At 44.6% G+C, this 24,983-nt stretch overlaps 1 protein-coding gene across 3 annotated transcripts in view; it reads right to left on the reverse strand.

The window, feature by feature from the left end:
* phkb (phosphorylase kinase, beta) overlaps positions 1-24,983 on the reverse strand; it is a 145,827-nt gene that overhangs the window by 31,185 nt on the left and 89,659 nt on the right. For all 3 annotated transcript variants that reach the window (XM_080493391.1, XM_080493389.1, XM_080493390.1), the window contains 2 exons: positions 3,338-3,393; positions 1,335-1,428 (listed from right to left, as the gene is read on the reverse strand). In XM_080493391.1, the coding sequence (XP_080349517.1) occupies positions 1,335-1,428; positions 3,338-3,393 (150 nt within the window). The remainder of the gene's footprint in view (positions 1-1,334; positions 1,429-3,337; positions 3,394-24,983) is intronic.

The following is a 24,983-nucleotide window of genomic DNA, read 5'->3' on the forward strand; positions in this document are numbered from 1 at the left end:
TATTCCACAAGATTCATGAAAAGACGAGTTAATATCTTGTCTGACTCACCAGGTTGATTCTCAGATTCTCAGCATTTCTGCAGCCTTTAACATGATTTCATTAAATAGCCATCGACGTCTGGCTTCAGTGTTACTTCGCTGGCAATCAGTTACTTAGCTTGAAGTGGGATACGAGTGTTGCTGCCACGTGCTGCTCGGTTCTGCTTCTTGGAAAAACATCACGTCCTCTATTCTTACATACATAAAGGAACCAGAAGTTGGGAACATATACACGCTTTGGCCTGCAGGCCACATGTTTGACACACCCGATCTAAACCAAACGCTTCTTTAACTCAGACAGCGACGTCAGTGAAGAGACTGTTGTTCTTCATGGCGACCTCCGTAAACGCATTCACTTAGTGCCTGAAACAATTTGTGATAGCAGTGCTCTCAATCGAGCACAAAGTTATCTTCAGCCTCTCCTAATTGGTCCATCCTTCTCAGTCAGCGAGCCAACAAACCATGGCAGTACATCAAAATGTGCGAAAAGTAAGCAAACTTCAACATTTCCTCCATGTGTGTTTAATGAGTGAAGACGAGAAGTGTTCAGGAATCAAAGCTGAATTACCCACAGAGAAAGCTTCAGGTAAAACACTACCAGGAGCTTAAATGAGCTGTTATTACACTGACCTCATTGTCAAAGGTGTCTTATTATAGCTTATTACAGCGCTGGTGGCGGACATTAGCCTCGATCAGCGGCGTCCAACCTGAATCAACTGTTCTTCATTATCAGTCTCCTAATGAACCCAGAGAAGAAGCACCTCATTGCATTCAGGAGTGCAGACCTGAAACATGCAGGATATCGGGCTCTGTGACCACTGGGACCGCCTGACGACTGCTGCTGCTGCTGCTGCTGCTGCTGCTGCCACCGCTTCTGTTAGCAGCCTTGATTTGTCCGGTCACATGAAGTGTGTGATGATTTCTTCAACCTTCGACCTCAGCTGAGGAAACCTCCAGAAACCTGGACTGGTACTTTGTATGAAGTGTACTCCTCGGGGCACCACCACCATGTATCCAGCTGTACCTGGATTAACCCAGTCAGGGTACAGTGAAGATGATCTCAGGTGGCAATAGACAAAGGGCAGATTTCCAGTCCTCCAACACACAGAGACCTGGAGTTAAAGCTTGTTTCCCCATCGTGGGAGGGAGTCTGGAGAAAAAACATGCGTGCACATGGAGGATATACAAGCTCCAAAGAGGAAGGTGTGGATGTGGCCCTGAAACACTAAAGTAATGTGATCTGTAGGAAGGCATAGTGGGTATTTATCAACAGCTGGATGGTTGACCAGTATTACCTTGACCAGTTCCTTCTGAGGCCAGATCTGGATGGGCTCCACCTGCTGAGGCGTCTGCGTCTGGATGCCGTACGTGTTCAGAAACACCTGCAGTCTGCAAACACAAATCACAACACCAACTGAAGAACTCGGATGTTTACAGCATCAACTCAGATGTTTGAGCTGCCTGCAGAGTCTCAGTTCAAATCAGAAACTCTCACAAATCATTAAAGTAGAAATGTAATACTCAATGTCAACTCACTTGCTTTAAATACTCTGAAGGCACGAAACATCGAGAAAGTGCTGAGTCACATTGCTTATATGGTTTAGCCATATTCATTTTGAATGGTTCAAATGAGCAAATTAGAGCTGAAAATTCATCAGAGCCACATAGCTGAAGCTCTCTGTGATGTTTTATTTCCCATGTGAATGTCTCATGAGCCAGACATCCAGCCTCCACCACCATCATCGCACACTCTGAGGTGCAATGTGAACCAGGACTCAAAGTCTGAGGGTCTTTACCTAAAAGAGTCATCCTGTCCTGCCAAGCTGTGGTTTGCTTTGTGTCGCCGTTCCCAGGAATAGAAAAGCAAGACGTTTGAAACTAGAGAGAATCATACTTATACTGTGATATTTTGAAGAAGACGGAAACTAAAACATGCGAAGTCTGTGGATGATTTTCTACCAGTTGACTGAGTCATTTCAGATATTGTTTATCTTTCCTGGCTGTGAAACAACTTTTCCTCTCCTGCACTAAGGCTCCGTTCCCACGACATGGTCTCAATTGAAAACACATCCTTTTTGTGTTTTAATTTCAGAGAAGGTTCGCACGATTTGAAAACAATGTAGGTTTACACGGCAACAGCAGAAACACTGAAAATGATATTGTTTGTTTTTGCAATGAAATCACAGACACATGGAAGGGACGGGGGGAAAGGCAACTTTTCTAAAACTCTGCTACTGGTCCTGGTCACCGCGACCATAGTAACGAGTAGTTCTGCACATGCTCAGTGCATTTTTAACTGTATTTTTCACCTGAAGGAAAAGTTAGAAATGATGTAGAACATTGCCGTTTCTCTAAAAACTTAATTTTCACTTGGTCATACTTCTTTCTTGCAATAAACGAAAGGAGCACATTTCAGATTTTTTTTTACATATTCGTCTTCTTAAAAAGCATTAATCGTAATCCCAGAGAGTTTACTCACTAAAAGTAGCTGTAGCCTGTTTAAAGCTGATAAGTGGCTCCCCTATCAACAGTTTGGGTAAAAAGCCTCCCCAAACCGATAAATCTCTCTCATAATCATCCTGGAAATACTTCAGCCGCTGAACTGCAGTGGAACAGTGGAAATCTATCCGTACAGGTTTATCTTTGTGGAGGATCCACTGCTTCAGGAGTCAGACGTGCGTCAATCGATCACTGCATTGATACCCTGATAAACTTAGAATGGAAAGAATGTAAAAAATGTGAATGTAAAGAAACCGTCCTCTTTCAATGCTCATCTCCTGAGCTGCAGTGTGTATGTAGAGTGTTAGTGTGAACACAGTGTGTATACAGTGTGTTAGTGTGAATGCAGTGTGTATGCAGTGGGTACACAGTGTGTACACAGTGTGTATGCATGCAGTGTGTACGCAGTGTGTATGCAGTGTGTCAATGTGTGTGTGTGTGTCTGTGTGTGTTAGAGTGTATGCAGTGCATATGCAGTGTGTATGCAGTGTGTACAGAGTGTGTAAGCAGTGTGTACAGTGTGTAAGCAGTGTGTATGCAGTGTGTGTGTGTGTGTGTGTGTGTGTGTGTGTGTGTGTGTGTTAGAGTGTATGCAGTGCATACACAGTGTGTATGCAGTGTGTACAGTGTGTAAGCAGTGTGTACAGTGTGCACACACCGTGTACTAGGAGCAGACGATCACTGAGGACGAGACCTCAGCAGCAGTAACTGGAGCTTCAGGTTAACAAGCTTTACAGAGCCATTTGACCCTGTTTAACACACACACACACACACGCACACACACACACATACACTGTACCTCTGGCTCTCAGCGATCAGCGCCACGTGGATCACCACGTCGTTCTCGATGGGTCCCTGTGAAGACGAGAACAGAGATTAAAACCAGGAGGATCAGGACAAACTGATGTTTCTTCCCTTCTGTTGGAACTGAAGCCGACCTGTTGAATCCACACACACGTGATGAAACACTGTGATGGTTCTCATCTCTACGGAGTTTAGTAGACAGGTTCTCGTGTGTTCCTTATCAATCAGAAAAGTGTTTTCACTGTCAGATCTTAGAAGAATTGAACTCCTCCAAAACAGACAAAGATTTACAATTTGTGTTTTGTGAGAGAGAGAGAGAGAGAGAGAGAGAGAGAGAGAGAGAGAGAGAGAGAGAGAGAGAGAGAGAGAGAGAGAGAGAGAGAGAGAGAGAGAGAGAGAGAGATTAAGTAAAATCAACATTCAGCTCACTCCCTTACAAAACCACCTCCGCTCTCACACAAATGAAAGGATAATAAAACTCTGAATAACCAACAAAGGTTGATGAGCGGTGCCGGGGCGCCCGTCTGGGAGGAGGAGGAGATTGGAATTAAGAGGGAGAGATGGGAAGACAAATAAAATGCCCAGATGAACGTGTTGTCTTATCTACTTCGGTTGCCGCACACAGCAGAGAACTGTGTTGGTTTCTGTTGTGCTTCACGCCAGTTGACCCAAATTTCCATCCTCATGTGGTTCATGAACCATCTGATGGTTGGAACACAGCGAAACCTCCTTTGTTCTCCTCGGCTGGGGATTCAAATTGAACTAAAGAAGAAGCAGCATGATGAAGAATGTCAGCTCCAAAGCAGTGCAGAGGTTCATGCCAAGGGGCAATGTTGATATTATTTGTGTCTAAAAGGTCAAGTTATTTGATTTGATCATGAGGCGCCTCTAGTGGCAGCCATCAATGTGACATGAACATATTTATCTTTTTTCTTTTCACTTCCAAGGAAAACCTCCTCCAGTAAACAGCAGTTTACAGAAAAAGTTACTGTTAGGATTGAAACTCATGCCAACAGCAAAGCTTTCTTCAAGATTTATGTATCAGTGGCTGGTTTGTAGGAAACACTCTCAACCGGTGAAGGGAAGAATTAAAGAGAAAAGCAGCCTGGAGGTGAAACTTGGGCTGCGTTTACACATTTCAAGTGAAAACAAATAGTTTTTGAGTTTTCATTGGACAAAACTTTTGCATGTTTACACAGCAACGTTCTGAATGTCCACTGAAATGGCAGAAAAACTGAAAGTGATGTCGGTAGTATCCCAGGTTCAGAGTTGGTGCTGTTGTTAGTTTTTGTAATGAAAACACAAACACATGCAGCAGAGAACAATCTGCTCTAAACATTAACACTGGGAGAACACGGACATTCTAGTGGACAGGCGACCAAGTTGGATTGTTATTACGGTGACTGTCAAAATAAAACTACAAGTCCAAGAGAATCTGGACTGGGAGTCGAGACACTCTGGAGGGAACGTTGTTCTGATTGTCTCTACTGAGCATGTGCACAACTACCAGTTACTACAGGCGTGGTGACCAGGATCAGTAGCAGTGTTTCAAAAAGTTATGTTTTCCACCGTTTCCATGGAGACGGAGTTGAAGCACTTTCAAAAAGTTGTGTTTTCAGTGGCTCCGAGCACTGTTGCTGTTTAAATGGATGCCTATAACGCAACTAAAGCTTTTTTGATTTGAAAATGTTGTGAACGAGGCCTAAAAGTCCAGATGATGTAGTCAAATGGTGTTTTATCTCTTTGTAACTTGAACTAAATAGCTGGAGAAACACGACGGAAATAAGAGGACTGAACGAAAGAGTGACGGACTAAATGAAGGAAACTGATTGGTACAAAACAACACACCATGAAAAAGAGAGAGGAAACAAAGCGTTCTCTCACATCTTCTGGACTTCATGTAATCAGAGAAAAGCACAGAAAAGAAATGGTTTCCTCCCCAAACACCACATCCTGAAAGAGAACCTCAATATTACAGATGTTCTCCTACAAAAGCTTTAAAAGGAGGTAGAAGGAAGTAAAACTACAATCATGTTCAGGAGACTAATATCATTGTAGTCGAGTGGTTTTCTCACCTGTAAATGTGAAATATATGTTTCCTGCACATCGTTCTGTGTGATTACAAGACACTACAACCGTGTATGTGCATTTCAGGGCTCGCTAAAAGTCACATTTACATTTCTCTTTATGCTATTATTCATGATGGGAACGTGTGTTAACATTTGTATTTTCCCTCTGGATTTCTCTCCGATGTTACAGTCTATTATTCTGTCACATTCATGCACGTGTAGGAAGATGTATGTGTGCGTCCTTCAGCATCTTTCATCGCTGGTATTTACAGAAGAGACATTACTATGTGTAATTTATATGTGTGTGTGTGGGTACGAGCTGGAAGTGGAGAAAATCACGCGTGGCGAGGCTTGTTTAGGACGCAGGCGGCGGCGGATTGTGACGCACAGCCGCTACCGTGGCCTTTTCATCTCACTGTGGAGACGACGATACACAAATAACACCATACGTACACACAGATGCTCCGATTCAGAGCCAGAGAACGAACACACACACACGCACGCACGCACGCACGCACGCACGCACGCACACACACGCGCCTGCGCGCGCCTGTTCTCATCAGTCAAACGGTGGAGGGAGCAAAAAGGAGGCGGTGGCTGAGGAGGAAAGAAAAAACATGGCTGATCACAAGTCTGTGCTGATTAATGGGCGAGTGATGGCGTCTAAATGCTGCATTGCTTCTTTCTCATTAGCTGGTCTGAGAGCAGACAAAGGACTCATTTGGCAAAAGGAGCAGATATGGAAATGCGGAGTGGAGACACGCGTTGCTCCTGTTCCTCAACACGCGACAGCACAGAAAGTCTTCAGATGTTTCTTTAAGCCTCATTTTCAGACTAAACCAAATAATAAAAGCATACATGGGGGGGGGGAGAAGAGAAAAAGATGTGTTGGTTTTCCACAGAGACCTGAAAAGGTGGATAAGGAATGATTCGGGGTCTGGGTGTAATGGATCGAGCTGCAGACTCAGCTCGGGACAAATCTGTGGTTTCGAGCTCTGTAGCACTCTGTGGGATTAACTCCTCACTAATTAATGGGAAGAGAAAATACTGCCAGAAGAAATGAGGTGCAACTGAAAGGACCTCATTTCAATTGTGAAACTCTAAACGTTCCTATACAGAGAACAGCATGGAGTAATATCTCCCTAAAGTCCATGTCTCAGTGTCCTCATTGAACACGAACCAAGACTGTCACGACTGTTTCACTGATTCTACATGAGGTGAGACTTGTTTTCCTGATTGGAGGAATGTGCTTTTCCTATTTTAACACTCCACCTACACACCGAGCTGACCTATAGCACGGGTCTAATTATGAATCTAACTATAAAGAACATCACCAAACGTTTTGCAGAGGGTCACAAGTTGTTTGCGTCACTTCAGAAGTATGTTCCAAACGCTCCTCAAGTTACTTTGCAGAACGTCACTCTGGTCCTCATGAAGCTGCTTTTTCTCTTGTTTTTATGAACTCTAATTCAGTCAACGTCTGATGATGGAAAGATTGTTGAGCGGTTCAGAGTCCTTGACTTCATCATATAACTGTAACACGAGTTGCACGACATCTGTGTGTCCACTGGAAGATATTCACAGAAATGTGTGATATTTTCAGGTGAATATCGATGAGTATCAAAGTCCCAGCAGCACAGAGTCTCCATCGATGGCGAGGACCTGCAGTGTATTGAAGATTTAAACATACTTCACAAGCCCTAGGAGTAGTAACAATGGTGCCGTAAAGACATGAAGGCCCACATTAATAAAGCCAGAGGTTCTTCCGGTCGACCCTGTCACATCTGGAAGTCCAAACCATACAGCCTCAAAACTCAGATCAGGCTTTTGTCCGGAGTGCTGGGAAGTGCCAATATGAGATATGAGAAAGGTTGACGTCTTTCATAACAGCTGCCTCCATAAGATCGACCAACAAGATCACAAATGAGGAACTGTATAAGAAGACGGGCAGTATGAACGTGCCTTGTGGAATTCACAATCGCAGGCTACAATGGTTTGGTCATTTTCCTCCAGATTTCTAATGGCAGGACACCAAGAGCTGCCATGAGATGGATCCAAGTGGAAGGAAGACAAGAATCCAAAAACCACCCGACTGTGACAAAAGAGCAGGAGGAGATGGTCTATCATGGGGTGAAGCTCGGGATAGGGCTGGGTGTAGTATTATTGTGGCGTCATGTCCCAACGGAACGAAGAGGTTGACCGGGTGAACGGGTGTCATACATGTAAACACCAGCAGAGTTCTAAAACTACAGTTCCTTGTAGTTTCTGACACATTCATGCCTCAAACCAACCTTGTGTTATTCTCAGGGGAAATTCTTATCAATTTGCATATTTCCTTTAATATTTTTGTCTCCACTTCAGTGAGGAAGGAGCTGATGAGCATGAATGTACCTGGAGTCTGGCGACAACAGAGAGACAGCTGGAGGAAAGTCGAGTCAGACAAGTGAGAATTGCATCAGCTCCACATGAAATAACTCCTGGAAACCTCCGACTGTCACGCTGACATGTTACACTAGCCAGGAGGACTCCTCTCTGTTGAGCAGCTTTTAAATCCCACAGGAGAGCATGTGGTTGAGTTCATCTATCAGGCAGGAGAGAAAATCACAATGAAAGTTTAAAAAACCTTTGCTTTCATTACAACAAAGGTCAACGTCGGCGAGATTACTACTTAAAAGTCAACAACACTTTGAATTTCTTTCTCTCTTATTCTGTTTCATTAAATGGTAAATCTTATATAGCGCCTTACAGCTGTGTGAGCAGCCCTAAAGCGCTTTACATAGCTCATCACATTCACACACCATTGGAGGCTGCAGTCATGCAAAGCCATGTCACTTCAATGGGAGCAGTTTGGGGTTCAGTGTCTTGCCAAAGGACATGTAGGCATGTAGACAGGCAGAGTTGGGAATCAAACCTGCAACCATCCGATTGTGAGACGACTGCTCTACCAACCGAGCCATGCCGCACACAAAAACCACAACAAGCAGCCAAAACAGATTTACAGGGAATCCTGATAATTACACCAGAATGGAGTGTTTATTTCTGGGGATTAAACCTAAAGTTTCATTTTGGGAGCAGTTTTCAAAAAGTCATGTTTCCAGTGGCTCCGAGCAGTAGTTGTGTAAACAGACTCCAAAATGCTACAGAAGTTTTGTGTTATCACTTGTGTTGTGTGAAGGTTCCTGCCGACTGTGCCATGTTACCAACGTTCTAAGTTCACATCTTGTTGCGCTGTACAACACTGATCCAAAGTGTATAGTTTGCCTTTTGTGCCGCTTCTTCCAACTGCAATCACTACACGACTAAACTTAGGCCATGACATGTACGATGAAATCTAGCAGAATCACAGCCTATGATGATGTGAATCGACGTGATTGCGCAAGAATACATGATTGCGCAACAATAACACATCCTAAACATAAACATAAAGTGAGCCTCGCCGTCGTGGCATTTATGTGTTTGGAAAGGAACCCCCCCCCAAAAAAGGAGCAGGAGGAGAATATGGACGCGGTCAGAAAGAGCTCGGAGATAGAGACCAACTTAGGATGTTACTTTTTTTACTTCAAGCAAAGGAAGCTTGAAGTTACCTGTTAGCATCTACTAGCATTTATCGTTAAAATCTACCGTTGTGGTTTTTCATTTTCCAACAAAACACACGACATGTCAACGAAACAAGCAGGCGGCAGCGGCAGCGGCAGCCGTAGCGGCAGCGGCAGCTACGATCGCCCGAAATATCTGACACTGCCTGATATTGATGGCAGGTTGTTGTTGGTCAAAGACCGTGACGGCCGTCCTAGAACTGGTCTCACAGTGTCACGTAGGACCGAAAATATAGAACCAAGACCAAAGATTTCACCGTGATTCTCCCACCATTGTTATCTTTCGTCTAAGACGGCCAAAAATGGCAGTAAGTGTAGGGGCTTTAAGACATTGTGACTCTTCAGAGATCATAGGTCATCACTCTCCTTCACTCACATTACAAGTGTTGATCTCACATGTTCGTGTTATAATGATCAATGAGTGTTACACAGATACACTCCAGGATGTCAAAGATCTGCACGCTGGAGGAGAAACCACTCACCAGAGCACTGAATACTGAAACCTAGTGTGCAGGAGGGCTCAGGTGGGATTAAAACCTTCGAGAAGAGCCACAGAGCTCGAGCCCCGTCAGCCTCAGGGCTGGAGGTGAAGCAGACCGAGAATAACATGCGGTGCAGCTCCCCAAACCGCAGCAGTCATTAATGGAATCATGAGAATGCCTGCAAGATTCTCCACCACATTGACATGGAAATAAGATTCATGTATTCCTGAATTAGGCAGAATGAATTCAAAACAATGCAACGCAGCATTTCAATAATAACTCGGGAAGCGAAGGCGGTTCACCACATCGGTGACGTCTGTGGGAATGGCAGCTTCGGTTCGCGGAGAGAGAAAACATGGCTGGCCCATAATTACACACACACGTCTGGCCCAGGGCTTTGAAAATAGAAATTAAAACAAAGGAAATTAAAAAAGGATCTCTTGTGCTTCCTGGTTTCATTTGGAGTACCCAGATGAGTTTGATCCGGGATGAGTCCCATTAATTGACATTGATTCTCAGGGGTTTTGCCACCATTCAACCACAACGGAATCTATCTCTGATGGCAAGAAACTGACGAGTGTGAAACACTAAAACAAGAACCTGTCTCAAAAGCAAGTCTTTGTACGGATGAGACAGGCTGTAGGTCTGCAGCAGGAACATTTTTCTATATGAGAAACAAAAGCTCAGCAGTCCTGCAGTCACAGGTCTGTGCTGAGCAGCCCTCAACCAAGCCGGGAAGAAGACAGTCTGCCCACTATTTTAAATACAATATGCAACAGGAGCAGAAAAGATAGGGGGCACACTTGAGCAATAAAAGGTGTAATACTGACAAAAGCATTTGCAAGATCATAAAAAATGTCTTGAACCCAGAAACTTACTGTAGATTCACTTTAAATGGGAAATCTTAGCTGGAAAGAGTCTGTTTCTTTGACCAAAGTCGTTCTCACGTTTGAACATTTCCACCACGCTCACCGGGTTGTTTCAGTCCGTGGTCCACAACAATGCTATGAGACACTGAAAATGCACCTTTTTGAAAATGGCTCAAATCAGACTCTGTGGAAACGGGAAAGGAAGCAACGTTTCTGAAACGCTGCGCCTGGTTCTGGTTTTCAGTGTTTCTGCTGTTTCCATGTAAACAGACATTGTTTTCAAAACGTTGCCGCGTACAGGCAAAACTTTTCTGAAACTAAAATGCAGAAATTATGGGTTTTCACTTAAAATGTTACGTAAACAGGGACTGGGGTTCGTTGATGACCCTGAATGGTCCCATAGTTGTGGTTGTGTGTGACTGTCAGTGACGGACTGCTCTCCCTCCAACGGTTCTTGACTGCTGGACCAGAGCAGTTAAAAGGTGAATTTCCTCATTTCTTTTCATTCACAGCAGAGTAAGTTTGCGTTGCCTCAGCAGCTGAAGGTTTCAGGTGGAAAATGAAGCATGAAAATGGTGGTTATAAAAGACAAAACGTGATTAAGTGGAATTTTCCTCAAAGTAAGAATACAAAGGTGAAGCGAAGTGACGAATGAGACTAACGATAACTAACTAAAGATTCTACAGAGCAAACAAAGTCAGATTCGGGGCAGAAAGTCAAGTCAGGTGGTGGACTTCTACCAGAGTGAGTTCAACTCTGCAACACTTGTACAATGATTCATCTTTTCATTCTAATCTTAAGAAAAATAAGCCAAAAGTTGCATCACGACTAGAAGAAATCAGTGTCACATTTCCTGGTAATGAACTTGGAGCTTTTCTATCCACTGCAGTGAGAATTTGTAAAGTTACGCACAAACACAAACTACTCACTGTGGCAATATAAGTAGGCGCCTCATTTACAATAAAACCAAAGTGACTGCATGCTTATTTAGCCCTTTCTTTGCTCATAATATTTCATTGGCATAACGCAGGCTGGCCATGCGACCCGGGCTGTGGATCTGGTGGCCACAAACATTTATATCGTCTATAACTTGAAGCATGTAACGATGTAATTCTTAGTCCAGAGACCCAGAGAAGGAAGCGCATGAATATGCAGAGATATGCACAATTTCTTCATAAAGATAATGAATGGGACTGGGTTAACTATTTAAATTTATTGTAGGCCTGAAGCACAGATTCAACGTGCTTCATGCATTTGCATTAAGGCCATGATGAAGATACTGTTTGCTACCTGCAGCTGTTTGTCTATGTAATTTATATCTTAACAGGAAAGTAATAAACAAGACACCTGCAGTTTGAATATATTTCCTTTATTATCATTACTTCATCTGCTTTAAGCAACGAGACACTCCCAGTGTCTTCCCCTCTGACTCCAAACACTCCAGGGCAGTTAATATCGCAAATATTAGACTCTCCAGTAATGAGGCGCTTTAAATAAAGGAGTGATTAGTGTGAGTGGGCTGGAGTGATTCTGCAGAAGAGCAAGAAAACAACCAGAATAAAGAGAAACAAATCAGGGATGCAGGTAAAAATACTGTGTGTGTGTGTGTGTGTGTGTGTGTGTGTGTGTGTGTGTGTGTGTGTGTGTGTGTGTGTGTGTGTGTGTGTGTGTGTGTGTGTGTGTGTGTGTGTGTGTGTGTGTGTGTGTGTGTGTGTGTGTGTGTGTGTGTGTGTGTGTGTGTGTGTGTGTACCTCAGGCACTTCCACCTGACAGGAAGAACAAACAGGTTTGTTTACTCGTGCGTTGCGACACAATGACTAATGTAAGAAACACATTAATAAACGTAGCTGGCACGCTTCTGTCGTGGAAACCAAACAAATTGGAATAAATAGGTTCACGTCTCCGAGGGGGGTGAAAATAAAGAGGTTTTCATGACATACAGCATGTTAGAAGCAGTGGTAGAAATAATCATTTATCAACAAAAGTACAAAGTAGCTCCTCCACAAAAATACTAGAATGATTACTTAAGTACTTTTCAACTGCACTTTCTCATGTCAAGAAATGTGCAAAAGGCCTAGAGGGGGAGAGTGTGAGGGAGGGGGAGTGATTGAGGCTCTGTCCACAAAGGCCAAAACAATATTTTTTCTTCCCGGTCACTATGAACACGTTTCAACACGATGCCTCAGGGCATGTAGTATATATGCCAAGCCTTTAGGGGTGCTGTGACTCACCAAATACATAAAAAATGCAGAAGACATCGAGAACATAGAAATATAGAAGTTGACTCCTGCTCATAGACTTTCATATAAGTCTGAGGCCCTGTTTACACGACAACGTTTCTTGTGACAACACCTAATCCGTAAAAAAAAAGTGGGGGCGTTTACACTGCAGCAGCGGACACAGAGACAACGATGTAGTTAGTATGCCGGGCCACTGGAGGGTGCTGTTGCTTGATTTAGTAATGAAACTACACAGACGTGTGCAGAGAACAAAACACTATAAACGTGAAGAAAAGGGAGAGAACCCGACATCCGCATGGACTGATGATACATCGGAAGATATCAGGGAGAGTCTCAACTATTAAACTACTGATCTGGACGATAAAACTAGAATATGGACCGCGGGTCGTACCACTACATGGCCGCCATGTTTGTTTACAACTGAATGAGAAGGAGGGAGGGGAAGAGATGTGCTTGCGCAGTAACAGGCTCTGTAGCCTCCATCAGTCTCCGCAGGAGGGATTTGCGCCGTGAAAGAATCTTTCTACCTTGGGAGCCGGATTAAAAACTTTGCGGATACAGTTCATCCGCTAACTGGTGCCGTGTAAAGGGACCCCCCAAAAGTGAAGAAAGTTTTGCGGATACACTCGAATTCGTTGTCGTGTAAACGGGGCCTGAGTTATAAATGGAGTTCTTGTGTGGACGGCCCCTGAGAGAGGGCGGGGGTGTTTGGCGGAGGAGAGAGCAGGGCTGGAGGACATTCTGGGAGTTGGCAGTTAGCAGCGAGACAGCCTTGTTTTTGTTCCGGTCCACAGGAAACGTTTGTTTACTTTAATCAGCAGTTCCTGCTCCTTCTTTCACACACAATACCGATGGAGCAGAGCATCAGTGTGTGAAGAAGCTAACAGCAGCAGCTAACAGATGAAACAGGAAAGTTTCAGTTTAAAAACTGGATCAGAGCACGGCTGTGTGCAACACATGAAGAAGAATTAAGGGCTCCCAAGAAATTCAAGGATTTGTATCAGCTCAATGCTAACCTGTAGCTACCAGGTAATGCTAAACATTTAGCCACCAGCTAATGCTAAAAATGTAGCAGCTTGCAGCAGGTGTCAGAAAGTTGCAGCAACTTTCAGAAGGTTGCAGCAGTTGGAATCAGGTTTCAGGAGGTTGTAGAAGGTTGCAGCTGCCCCTGCAGCCCCTGACAGAACCAGGCAACTTCACCTCACGGAGTGAAAAGCTATTTGAAGGAGAACGCCACAGTGAGTCCCCGCTGAACAGAAATGAATTTCAGCTCCGCTTCATTTGACTTTTCCCCAAAATTAAAAGCACTGAGTTGTAACATGAAATGAATAGAAGTCTGAAATCTTTCTCTCTTTCTGCAATTCCTCTTGGTCTTTCATCTTTTTATGTTTTTTCATTCTTCCTTTTTCACTTTCACACCTGAGTTCTCTTCTCATACTTTTGTCTTTCCTCCATCTTCCTTTTTTTCCAGTAACTTCTTATTCCCCTTCTGTCTTTAATTATCTCCCTCATTTTTGTTTCTCTACTTGTCCTTCCATCTTTTCCACTCTACATTCATTCTGCAGCCCACTCTGCCTCCCCTCATTTGACATGTTTGGTGTTTCCTGTCACTTTTACTCCAGCCTCAGTTCTGATCCACCGTTTTTACAAACTGGTACAATTTAAAGTGCTTCACAGATGACTGACACAGTGATAACAGGACGAAACAAGCAGAGTGAAAGAAACTGGAAAGGACAAGACAGGAATGCAAAAATAAGCATTTGATAGCATAGTGGATAGGAGAGGTCCGTCCATCCCTCCATCTATCCATCCACCCATCTCTCAGTTGGATTTCGATCTCTAGAGGGAGTCGACCATACAACCAAATCAGAACAAAGGCCTCAACTGGCTCTTCTCCATGTGAAGGAGCAGCAGCTCATCTGAGCCCTGACTCCTCACTCTATCACGGGTAGTGAGGCCCACCAGCCTGCAGAGAAAACTCATGTCAGCCGCTTGTTCATCATTCAGTCATGACCCAGAATTCATGACCACAGGTGAGTGTGGAGGTGCAGCCCGACTCCGTGCTTTGAGCGGCGGTCACACCGCACTGTTTGCCGGGACGGGATGGGGAGAGACGGGTTTTCACGTGTACCCACTGACAAAAGTTGTGGATGGTACCAAAAGAACAGTAATCAGCAGTTACGATTTTCCGCCACCCCTCCCTTGAGGTACCTAGTATAACGGTACGGGTTCCATAAGGTAGAGACGATCGTCACTCAGTACAAGCAGCAATATTTAAATAGCTCATCGAGAGTAAACCCTCCTGTTGTTTTTTGCATAAGCCACATTGCATACACTGGTTGTTTTGTTAACTTGATTTATTGAAATATCAGCACTACACAGCACCCTGGTCTTGAGACGAGGTTCAGACCCTCCTGGAGGAGACTCAGCTGGAGCTGGATGCTGCTGTTTGGAATGAGAAGGTTTTTAAACTGTGTCACAGAGAACGGAGGCTCACGGCTTTACTTGGATGCCTGAGCTGCAGCTGCTACTTCCTTGTTGGTACCGTGACTACTATTGCGTAATGACCTTACATACCTGCGTCGTTCGCAACCCCACCTACATTTTAACTGTACTCTCTGTGGTGGGACCGCGCAACAGAGTTGGGTCTGGGTGCTTTTTGCTTTACCGTACCGTCTTGTGCTGGCCCGCCCTGGCAACCCCTGCGCGGTGGGACCGAGGTTTTACAGTTCAACTCCCTCTTCACCACAATCGCCCCGCACATCAGTTGCATCAGTTTTGAGCTACTTGTACAAATGTGCTAACTTCTCTATCCACTACTCAATAAGATCTTGAGGTGTTTGACCTCCTCCACCTGTCGAAGCTTCAACCATCAAATGACTCATCAACCTCAACATGAAAATCAAGAACAAGCAGGGGATATACACACAGCTCCCAGACCAGGAGAGATCAGATATCCTGCAGCATCAGCCCCAGAAACCAATAACACTGAACCAGGTTCACTGGAGGTCTCAGATGATACCGTCATACGTCTATCAAACTGGTGAATGTGTGAAAGGGTGAGGAGCTGATCTGTTGCTCCACAGCTAGGACATGGTGTTCCTCCACCATCTGTTCTTCCCTCATTTGACAAATCTTTCTCTTTTCTTCCTCCCATTTTCCATCAAATTTTTGAATGGTAAAATGATAAATGAACTTCATTTATATAGTGCTTTTCAACTGTGTCAGCAGTCCCAAAGCGCTTTTCCTCATTAATCACATTCACCCATTCACGCACCAATTCAGCACTGCCACACTCGTCCACGCCCTGGTCACCTCCCACCTTGACTACTGCAACTCCCTTCTGTCTGGTCTCCCTCTCAAATCTCTTCATAAACTGCAGCTAGTCCAAAACGCTGCCGCCTGCATCATCATCCGAACTCATTCCATCAATCACTTAACCCCCCCGCCCCCCCCATTCTTCACGGATCTCCTCCAGAACCACACACCCGGTTGCACACTCAGATCTGGCTCCTCTCTCAGTCACACTGTCCCTCCGGCTTGCATGGCCACCATGGGGTCCCGATCCTTCAGCCGCTTGCCCCCCCCCCCAACTCTGGAATTCCCTCCCACGCAACATAAGAAACATTCAGTCCCCTAGGCCCCATTTACACGACAACAAATACAAGTGTATCCGCAAAACTTTCTACACTTTTGGGGGGTCCGATTACACGAAACCACTGTGCAGATCCACTGTATCCACAAAGTTTTTATACCGGCTCTCAAGGTGGAAAGATTCTTTCACGGTCGTTATTCCCTCCTGCAGAGACTGCTGGAGGCTACAGAGCCTGTTACTGCGCATGCGCATCTCTTCCCCTCCGTTCGCACTGAAAATAGTTCTTTCTGATCATGTGCCTGTAAACAAACATGGCGGACCCATAGTGGTATGACTCGCAGTCCGTATTCTAGTTTAATCATCCATATCAGTAGTTTTATAGCTGGGACTCTCCCCTAACATAGTAACATCTGATCCGTCATCAGTCCATATGAATGTCGGGTTCTCTCCATTTTCTTCATGTTTATAGCGTATTGTTTCCTGCACACACGTCTGTGTGGTTTCATTATAAAAAAAAAAAGTGACAGCGCCCTCCTGTGGCCCGATGTATGAACTACTTTGTTGTCAGTGTGTCTGCTGCTGCAGTGTAAATGCATCACTTTCTTTTACCAGATTAGGAGTTGTCCCATGAAGTGTTATGTAAAGGGGCCTTAAACCTCAACTGAAAACTTACCTTTTCAGACTAGCCTATTCATCTTATCATCCCACACCTCTGTCCTTTGTCCTTTCACCCCCTGTTTCTTTTCCTCTCCATCTCCATACTTCCTCTCTGGCTGCAAGTCTTCCTCCTCAGAGCCTCGCCTTCACTCATCAGAGTCCCTCCTGTCTAAACACCCTGCCAGCAACACAATCAGAGCTCAGACACAAACTGTGGATGCAAATGATCCGAACCAGCAGCACATTTACCGTCTCAGCTGCAGCTCTGCTGTGAATCATCTGATTGATTTCATTTGAAAACACACAGGATGGCTCTATGCTTTCTATCTTTCATTTCGTCATGCTTTTTAAACTATCCATGAAATAACGACCCGTTTACTCGACAGCATTTCATGTGACAACACCTAATCTGGTAAAAAAAGAGTGGCGTGTTTACACTGCAGCAGCACACACACTGACAACAATGTAGTTAGTATGCCGGGCCACTAGAGGGCACAGTCACCTATTTTGGTAATGAAACCACACGGACGTGTGTGCAGAGAACAATAAACTATAAATGCAAATAAAATCGAGGGAACCCGACATTCGTATGGACTGATGATGAATCGGATGCTATCCGCCATGTTTGTTTACAGGCGCATGAGCAGAAGGAATTATTTATAACGGAGGGGAGGGGGAGGGATGCGCATGCGCAGTAACTGCGCTCCATTGGCTCCGGCAGTCTCTGCACGAGGGAATCACAACCGTGAAAGAACCGTTCCCCCGATATAAACATTTTGTGGATACAGTGGATCTGCACACCAGTGTCACGTAAACAGACTCCCCCAAAAGTGAAGACAGTTTTGCGGATACACTCGTATTCGTTGTCGAGTAAATGGCCTAAGTTATGAGGGTAAGATGACTTATTTGCAAAATAACAACCTGAAACATGAGTAGAAACAATTGAGTGTTTTTGTCATTCAATCTTCATACAAAGACAAAACAGTTCATCAACTGGACTGATCAAACTGACATCCTTCTGTTAAACATCTAATACCTTTTATAACTAAATATCTATCAAATTAGGGCCTGAATACACCAAAACATATTCAAGTGAAAACGCAAATCTTTCGCAGTGTTTTGAGAGTCCACCTACAGGAGAATAGAGAGCCTGAGCCCTCTGAGCCTCTGAAAGCAAAATATGAAAATGACACTTTCTGGAAACACTTGGGCTCCGTCTCCATGTGGACAGTGGAAGTACTGCTACTGCGCACCACAGCTGTAGTAACTAGTAGTTGTGCACATGCTCAGTAGATGGACAATCAGAACAATATTTCCTCCAGAGTGTCTTGACTCGCAGTCTATATTCTCCGGAACTTGGTAGTTTTATTTTGACAGTCACCGTAATAACAATCCAACTTAGTCGTCTGTCCACTAGAATGTCCGTGTTGTCCCTTTGTTAATGTTTAGAGCGGATTGTTCTCTGTTCCATGTGAGTGTGCTTTCATTACTAAAACAAACAACAGCACCAACTAGTGGGCCAGCATGAAAAAACTACATTGTTTTCATTGTTTCTGTTGTTGCCATGTAAACGAACAGCGTTTTCACAACGTTACTGTGTAAAAACTATGCGTTTAAATTTTTACGTTTTTGCGTAAATGAGGCCTTAAAGTTACTCGTCCAGAAAAAAAAACCTTAAAATATACTTTCCATTACAGGTATCACTTCTGCACGGAGAATAAACCAAAACAGGAAAACCAGACCATTACACTCAGTTCCACAAATTTCCAACCTGCAGCTTCCCAAAACGGTCACACCAAAGTTGATATGTTTACAAACAAACTGGAATTTGAAGCCATCACACTGAGTTCATGTTTCGCTGATTGACGTCATTCAGGGAAACCTGCCGCAAGGGTTTCTGGGATATGAAAAATGGCGTTGCGGCAGCTCCGGCCCAAATATCCAAAAACATCAGCCCAAAAAAAACAAGATTTTCTCAAAGAAAACGTCTTCAAGCCACGACAATATTCTTAAATGTTGTGAAACTGATTGTTAATCATTTGCCCAGTGCAAATTGAAATCTCTGAAGATCAAGTGTAGAAACGGGATCTTGTGACAGAGTTCGGGAGTTAACGTGACGGCAAGATGTAAACAAACTCTGGGATGCTCTGTGAAATCTAAATGCTGGGAATAGGCTTTTTTTTTATGAGTTTAATGACGAATTTTCCTTCAGAAACGTATTGACAACATAATAGAGATGTACATCAACAATTAAAACTGGGTCCTAAATTTGTCATTCTTTCGTGTGGATTCTGGTAGAGGAACTTTAAATAAGCCTTGAACGTTCTGCTGAACAGAGTGAAGTCATGCGACGCTGTTCCAAGGTTGTGGTTGTCCCTGTGAGCCGGCAGCATGAGGGAGGCAGCCTCAAGTGAGCGCATCACAAAGGAATAAAACATTCAAAGACTTTTATAAAGTTAGAAAGCAAGCAGGGGAATTTATCCATCAGCCCAAAAAAGAAAAACTAGTTGAATGAAACATAATCCCTCCTTTTCATGCCCCTGCAGACGAATGACTCCAGGCTCTATATCGTCTTTCTGTGCCGCTCACAGATTCATATTTTGATGTGGGTATTTCAAAGTGTCAGAGGTTTTAGCAGAAATGTGTTGAGTGGGAGGGGGGAGAGAAATCATGAAAGAAATGTTAAGTCAGCCTCAATCCGTGCAAGAGGAAAATGTCTCCTGTTTTTAAGTCGGATATTTCCCGAAAGGTCATCGGCTGGTGGCGACGACAAGGCCGTGATGATGGTTCATCTCAAACTGAAGGTGAACACATGGGGGGGGGGCTAATCAGGAAGCCTGTTTGATTTGGGGAAATGCACCCAATGTGATACCACTGCTGGTAATAAAACCCGGCAGACGAAGACATGGGGGGGGGGGGGGGGACTGACAGAGAGAGAGGGAGGGAGGAAGGGCAGAGACGAAGTGACGGAGGGAGGAATCACCTCCACAGAGGAGCACCGCCACAAGAATTGGATTGCATTGGACCGCTGTAATTGCAAAGGAGCCCTTACTGAGAAGGCGATACATTGTTCCTCGGAGTCAGCGCCGAAATGTTATCGTCTGCCGGAGGAATCTTTATGAGCCAAATAGAAAAAAAAAAAAATCAATTGATATTAAAGGCGAGCAGCGGTGTGAGCTACAGGAGCCGCAGCTTGTCAGAGCCGCACTGTTTGATATCACGCCTGCAGAGACGGCGAGGCTGGGGAAGATAAGTGGCCTGATTACTGCTGCCTGTGTGCGTGCAAGGGAGCATAATGACATGAGCGAGGCGCGGAAAAATAAATATACATATGAAAATGGAATGTCTGATGGTGACACCATGTCTCATAGATTTATACCGCTGATGTTTTCCATTTTGCGTTTGGTGAATTGGTGCGAATGGATCTCTGGACGGCACTTTCTCTTCCCACGCTGGGCTGTGGAGGCTGATGGTGAGCAGCAGAGGTGACCCATGTGGACGATGTATATTACAGCCTGAAAGGCAGGAAGATCTACGATATCTGCCATAAACTCATACTACTTACATGGTGCCTTTTTATGATTTCAGCGTTTCACATGACCAGTCACCTTGAGACTGGAAGATTATCTGTCAAGAAGATCAAGCCGTTTCGATCCGGAGCAGGTTGACGTCACGGAGAGGGTCACGGGGTTATCAGGTCAAGAGGTGGGGCGATGGCATCATCGCCTTCAGCAAATGTGCATCTTGTCCATCCACACATCAACATCGAGGCGGCGCTTTAACATCTCCCCACCCTGGAACCCGTTTAAAAAAAAAAAAACACTACACTGTGTGGATGATGGGCCAAAAATGATGCAGTTGTGAATTTCCCCACGGGGATGAATAAAGTATCTATCTATCTATATCTATCGGTTACATGAATTGGCGTCGTCGTGTGGACAGGTTCTCTAATCGTGCCGTAGGTGTGTAAGTGAGGTGCGAGATGGACGAGTGACTTGTTCTTTACTCATCAGCTGAGATCAGCTCCAGCTCGCCATGGCCACAACGAGGAAGGATAGACAATGTGTCCTGAATGCTGAGAACCTGGGAAAGTGTGTGAAGAGTGAAGACGTGAAGTCGATGCCGGGGTCAGAGTAACTCCTAAACTACAGCTCTTGTGGGCTGATTCTGACCTGCTGTGGTAGGGATTCTTCTAAAGTGGCCCAAAGATGGAAACGCAGAGAAACAGACAAGCAAACAAGAGCACTCTCACCACTTCCAGAAGGTAAAGGTCCTGCGGTCAGCATGCTGGTGTGAGATACCATAGCACGCTCTCTGAGGTGTCTGGATGAGCCAAAACAAACTTTTCGAGGTCTTGATGCTGATTGGTGTATTTTGTAACTTGTAACAGAGGAAGACATACAGCAAGTCAAGTAAAAGGAGTAGACCTACACCAGCACTCCATATAATACCTAACACGCCTGAAGTGAGAGACATATTCAACATTCTTTCATCATAATTAAAATTCACTCCACTTGATGTGAAGTTCATCCTGTGCAGCCTGGCTGAGTTCAGAGCTTTAGAGTTAATGGCGGGAGTTTCACTCTGGATGTGAAGAAACGAAGTCTGCGATGCTCCGAGGTGAGACGTCACCATTTAAACTCAATGTTCTTCTGGGCCCGGTTGTTCAAAAGTCGTTTATCGCTTAACCAGCCATTAAAAACATTTAAGCGAACGTTAACTTTAACAGCACTGTTATCTTGTTGTTCAAAACATTAACTGAGTGATATCTTGACGTTAACACACCTCTGGACCGCCACTAACATTTTATCAGTGTGGTTAACCCTCACCATGGCGTTCACTGGCAGCGCTGCGTTCATGATGCCAGTTCAACAAAGGAAGGTTAAGGTGTACCGTGGACTTAACTTTGATATAAGTCAATACTGCAATGAAGGGTTACGCCTTTATGGAGCCCCGGAGTGGCCATAGAAAAAAAAAATATATATATAACGCATGGAAATTAGAGAATAATTAGTAATCTCAAATTAAAAACTCGAGACACCGATTTACTATCTCGTTCCCTCGTATTATATTTTTTCACCAATGATGCTTCCATCCCATAATATTTGCTGTTATGGAGCTTTAAGATGAAATAATGTGGAGCACATTAGATGTTGGTGTTTTCTAACTAAAGCATGTGAAACACAGACGTGTTAAACTCACCTTGGTCCTAAAAGAGAGGATCGAATCCTCAGCAGCTCTGAATCACGTCTCCCCTCTTTACCATAAATAAATGAGTCTGGGGCTTTTTATTCAACATTTCAGCATTACAGAGTGAATTTCTGCTCCTTTCACTTTATTTCTGGACGTGTCCGAATCAAAAGCTTCAACATGGAGGAATGGAGGTGTAGAATGATAGAACGCTGCTCTACAGCCGTTTCCAATAGCAACCCTATGTAAACACACTGATCGACAATAAAAGTTCTCTTTCACATGAAGCCATTAAAAGGCTCATTTTATGGCTAAAAACTCCAAGCCTTCATTTACAGTAGTATGTAGTTTGTTTAGTAGTTACTGATGAACCAAAAGTATAGCTTCATTATAAAGAAGTACTGTGGAGCGTCTCATAGTGGAGCGACACCGCCTCATACAGACCCCTAACCCTCTCCCTTCCTGAATCCAGAGATTAAATGATCTGGTTCCCTCGCTTTATTAATTTGAGGTAACGACTTATTACCTCGTTCCCACGCATTATTATTTTTCTCTATGGCCACTCGGTACACTTTCTATATCGTCCTCTCGGGTCAAAATTAAAAAAAGGTGAGGCAACATGATGCCTCGTCTGATCATCCAGCTCAGTTTTCATGTTCCACTTTAATATCCTGGCAGCAGCGTAGTTTCTCATGTTTTATGGTCGTTTTATAGAGCAGATAAAAACCCTGCGCTGCCTCCACCGCAACGTTTAAGACAAAACACGGAAGCACGGAGACTTGAAAGTGGGCGGAGCCTTGGGAGGAGCGGCATCAGGGACGCTAACCACTGTTGTTAACCTCACAACCTTTGACGCCGACATTAACTAACGGGATGACTAACCATGTTTTAAACAACGCATATTTAACGGTCGGTTAGCTAACGGCGGGTTAAGGATTTAACCGGTGGTTAGTGCTTAACCAGTGGTTAAAATAACCCAGTTTTGAACAACTGGGCCCTGATGTACTTATCTGGCATTTCAAATCCAATTAGTTTTTAATAAACGGTATCTGGTGTGAATCTTTCTTGTGACTGTGTAATGCGTTCTCTCCTGTACAGCAACTCTCACGTCACAGTGAGACAATCCCCGGTTTGATTCGGGGCTTCGGTGGCTCTTCTGGTTCTGGCTGCGCTGCTGTAGGTTTTACATGGACACTCAGGTTTTATCACAATGTCTAAACTCATGCCTTTCAGGTATGTTAGTGATGGAAATTGCTAGCAGGTGTAAATATGAAACATGAGTGATTGTCTGTCTCTGCGTCTTGACCTGGTCGCCTCAATCTCTGATTAAACGTTGCAGAAGGTGGATGGATGGTCGTACAGCACTTTGCAAGCAGATTCCTAACAGTGCTACACAAATAAAACTATCAGGAGTTGCTCTTATGTTTATTTATGTCATCATTCAATCGGATCGATGTTTGTCTTCAGGTTAAATAACCTGTCAGTCTCTCAGAGGACTCGTGCAGTTTCCTGTCATTTAGCTCACAAAGACATACGTTGTCTCTTTAATCTGTCAGCGCGAGTTATTGTGAATGAATTCTAATGAGCCGAAGACGCCGTCTGACAATGACCTGGAACGGAAATATGTTGCTCGTCGTCGTGCCAGCACACATTCAGATGTCCACACATGCGCACACACATAATTACTAACTTTGGGAACAGATGGACATTATGCTTTCTAATGTGTTCTCACACACACACACACACACACACAGTGATAAAATGCTTGACAAGTAAACAGACTACGCTGCTGCTTGTTGCCAGATGAGCAGTTATAAACGCTTCCCTGCGGACTTATGTGCTAGCCAAGGTGAAATCACACGAATCTGCGATTGTTAAGAAGCTCAAAGCGTGCACAGCTGTTATTACACCGGGGACGTGTCAGACACTTGTCAGCAGCAAGGCTAAAGTGCCAAGGCCGCTACAAGAGCTGCAATCTGTGCTCTGTATAGGTGAAGAAACATCCAGAGAGAAGAACTAAGCACTCCTGGAAGTATACCTCCAGGCTTAGTGATAATGCCTCTGTGAGCCTCTAAAGCAGGGGTGTCAAACTCAGATCCTCGTGGGCCGCAGCCCTGCACGTTTTCAATGTCTCCCTCCCCTGAATGTCCTGATGGTTCATCATCACATTCAGCACAAAGCCAGATAACGAGCTGCTCATTGCAATCAGCTGTGTTGAAGCTGGGAGACATGCAAAACGTGCAGGGCTGCGGCCCTCGAGGCCTGGAGTTCGACACGTGTGCTCTAAAGAGTTGACGTTACGTCTTCTCAGAGATCACATCATCCCTCCGTAAGTGGGTGCTTTTGAATTTACCGTCGTGCCCTCTCTTACTTCGCTGGTTCAGAAAACGCACCATGAAGACGATGAAAGGCGTCTGTTACAGCTCTCCTGTTCCTGTAGCTGGGCAGGAGCCAGGACGCTCTCCTAGACTCCTGGACACTCTCCTGGACGCTCTCCCAGATGCTCTCCTCGACTCCTGGATACACTCCTAGACTCCAAGACGCTCTCCTGGACTCCAAGACGCTCTCCAGGACTCCTGGGTGCTCTCCTAGATGTTCTCTTGGACTCCTGGACACTCTCCTGCTCTAGAGGACACTCTCCTAGAGTCCTGGACGTTCTCCTAGATGCTCTCCTGGAATCCTGGACACTCTCCTAGGCGCTCTCCTGGACCCCTGGGCAGTCTCCTGGATGTTCTCTTGGACTCCTGGACGCTCTCCTCGACGCTCTGGTGGGACTCAAGGACGCTCTCCTAGACGCTCTCCTGGACTCCAAGACGCTCTCCTAGACAGTCTCCTGGACACTCTCCTAGATGCTCTCCTAGACGTTCTCCTGGACTCCTGGACGCTCTCCTAGATGTTTTCCTGGATGCTCTTCTAGACACTCTCCTGGACGCTCTCCTAGAC

This window comes from Lipophrys pholis (assembly GCF_963383615.2).
Source record: "Lipophrys pholis genome assembly, chromosome: 2".
Classification (NCBI taxonomy): domain Eukaryota; kingdom Metazoa; phylum Chordata; class Actinopteri; order Blenniiformes; family Blenniidae; genus Lipophrys; species Lipophrys pholis.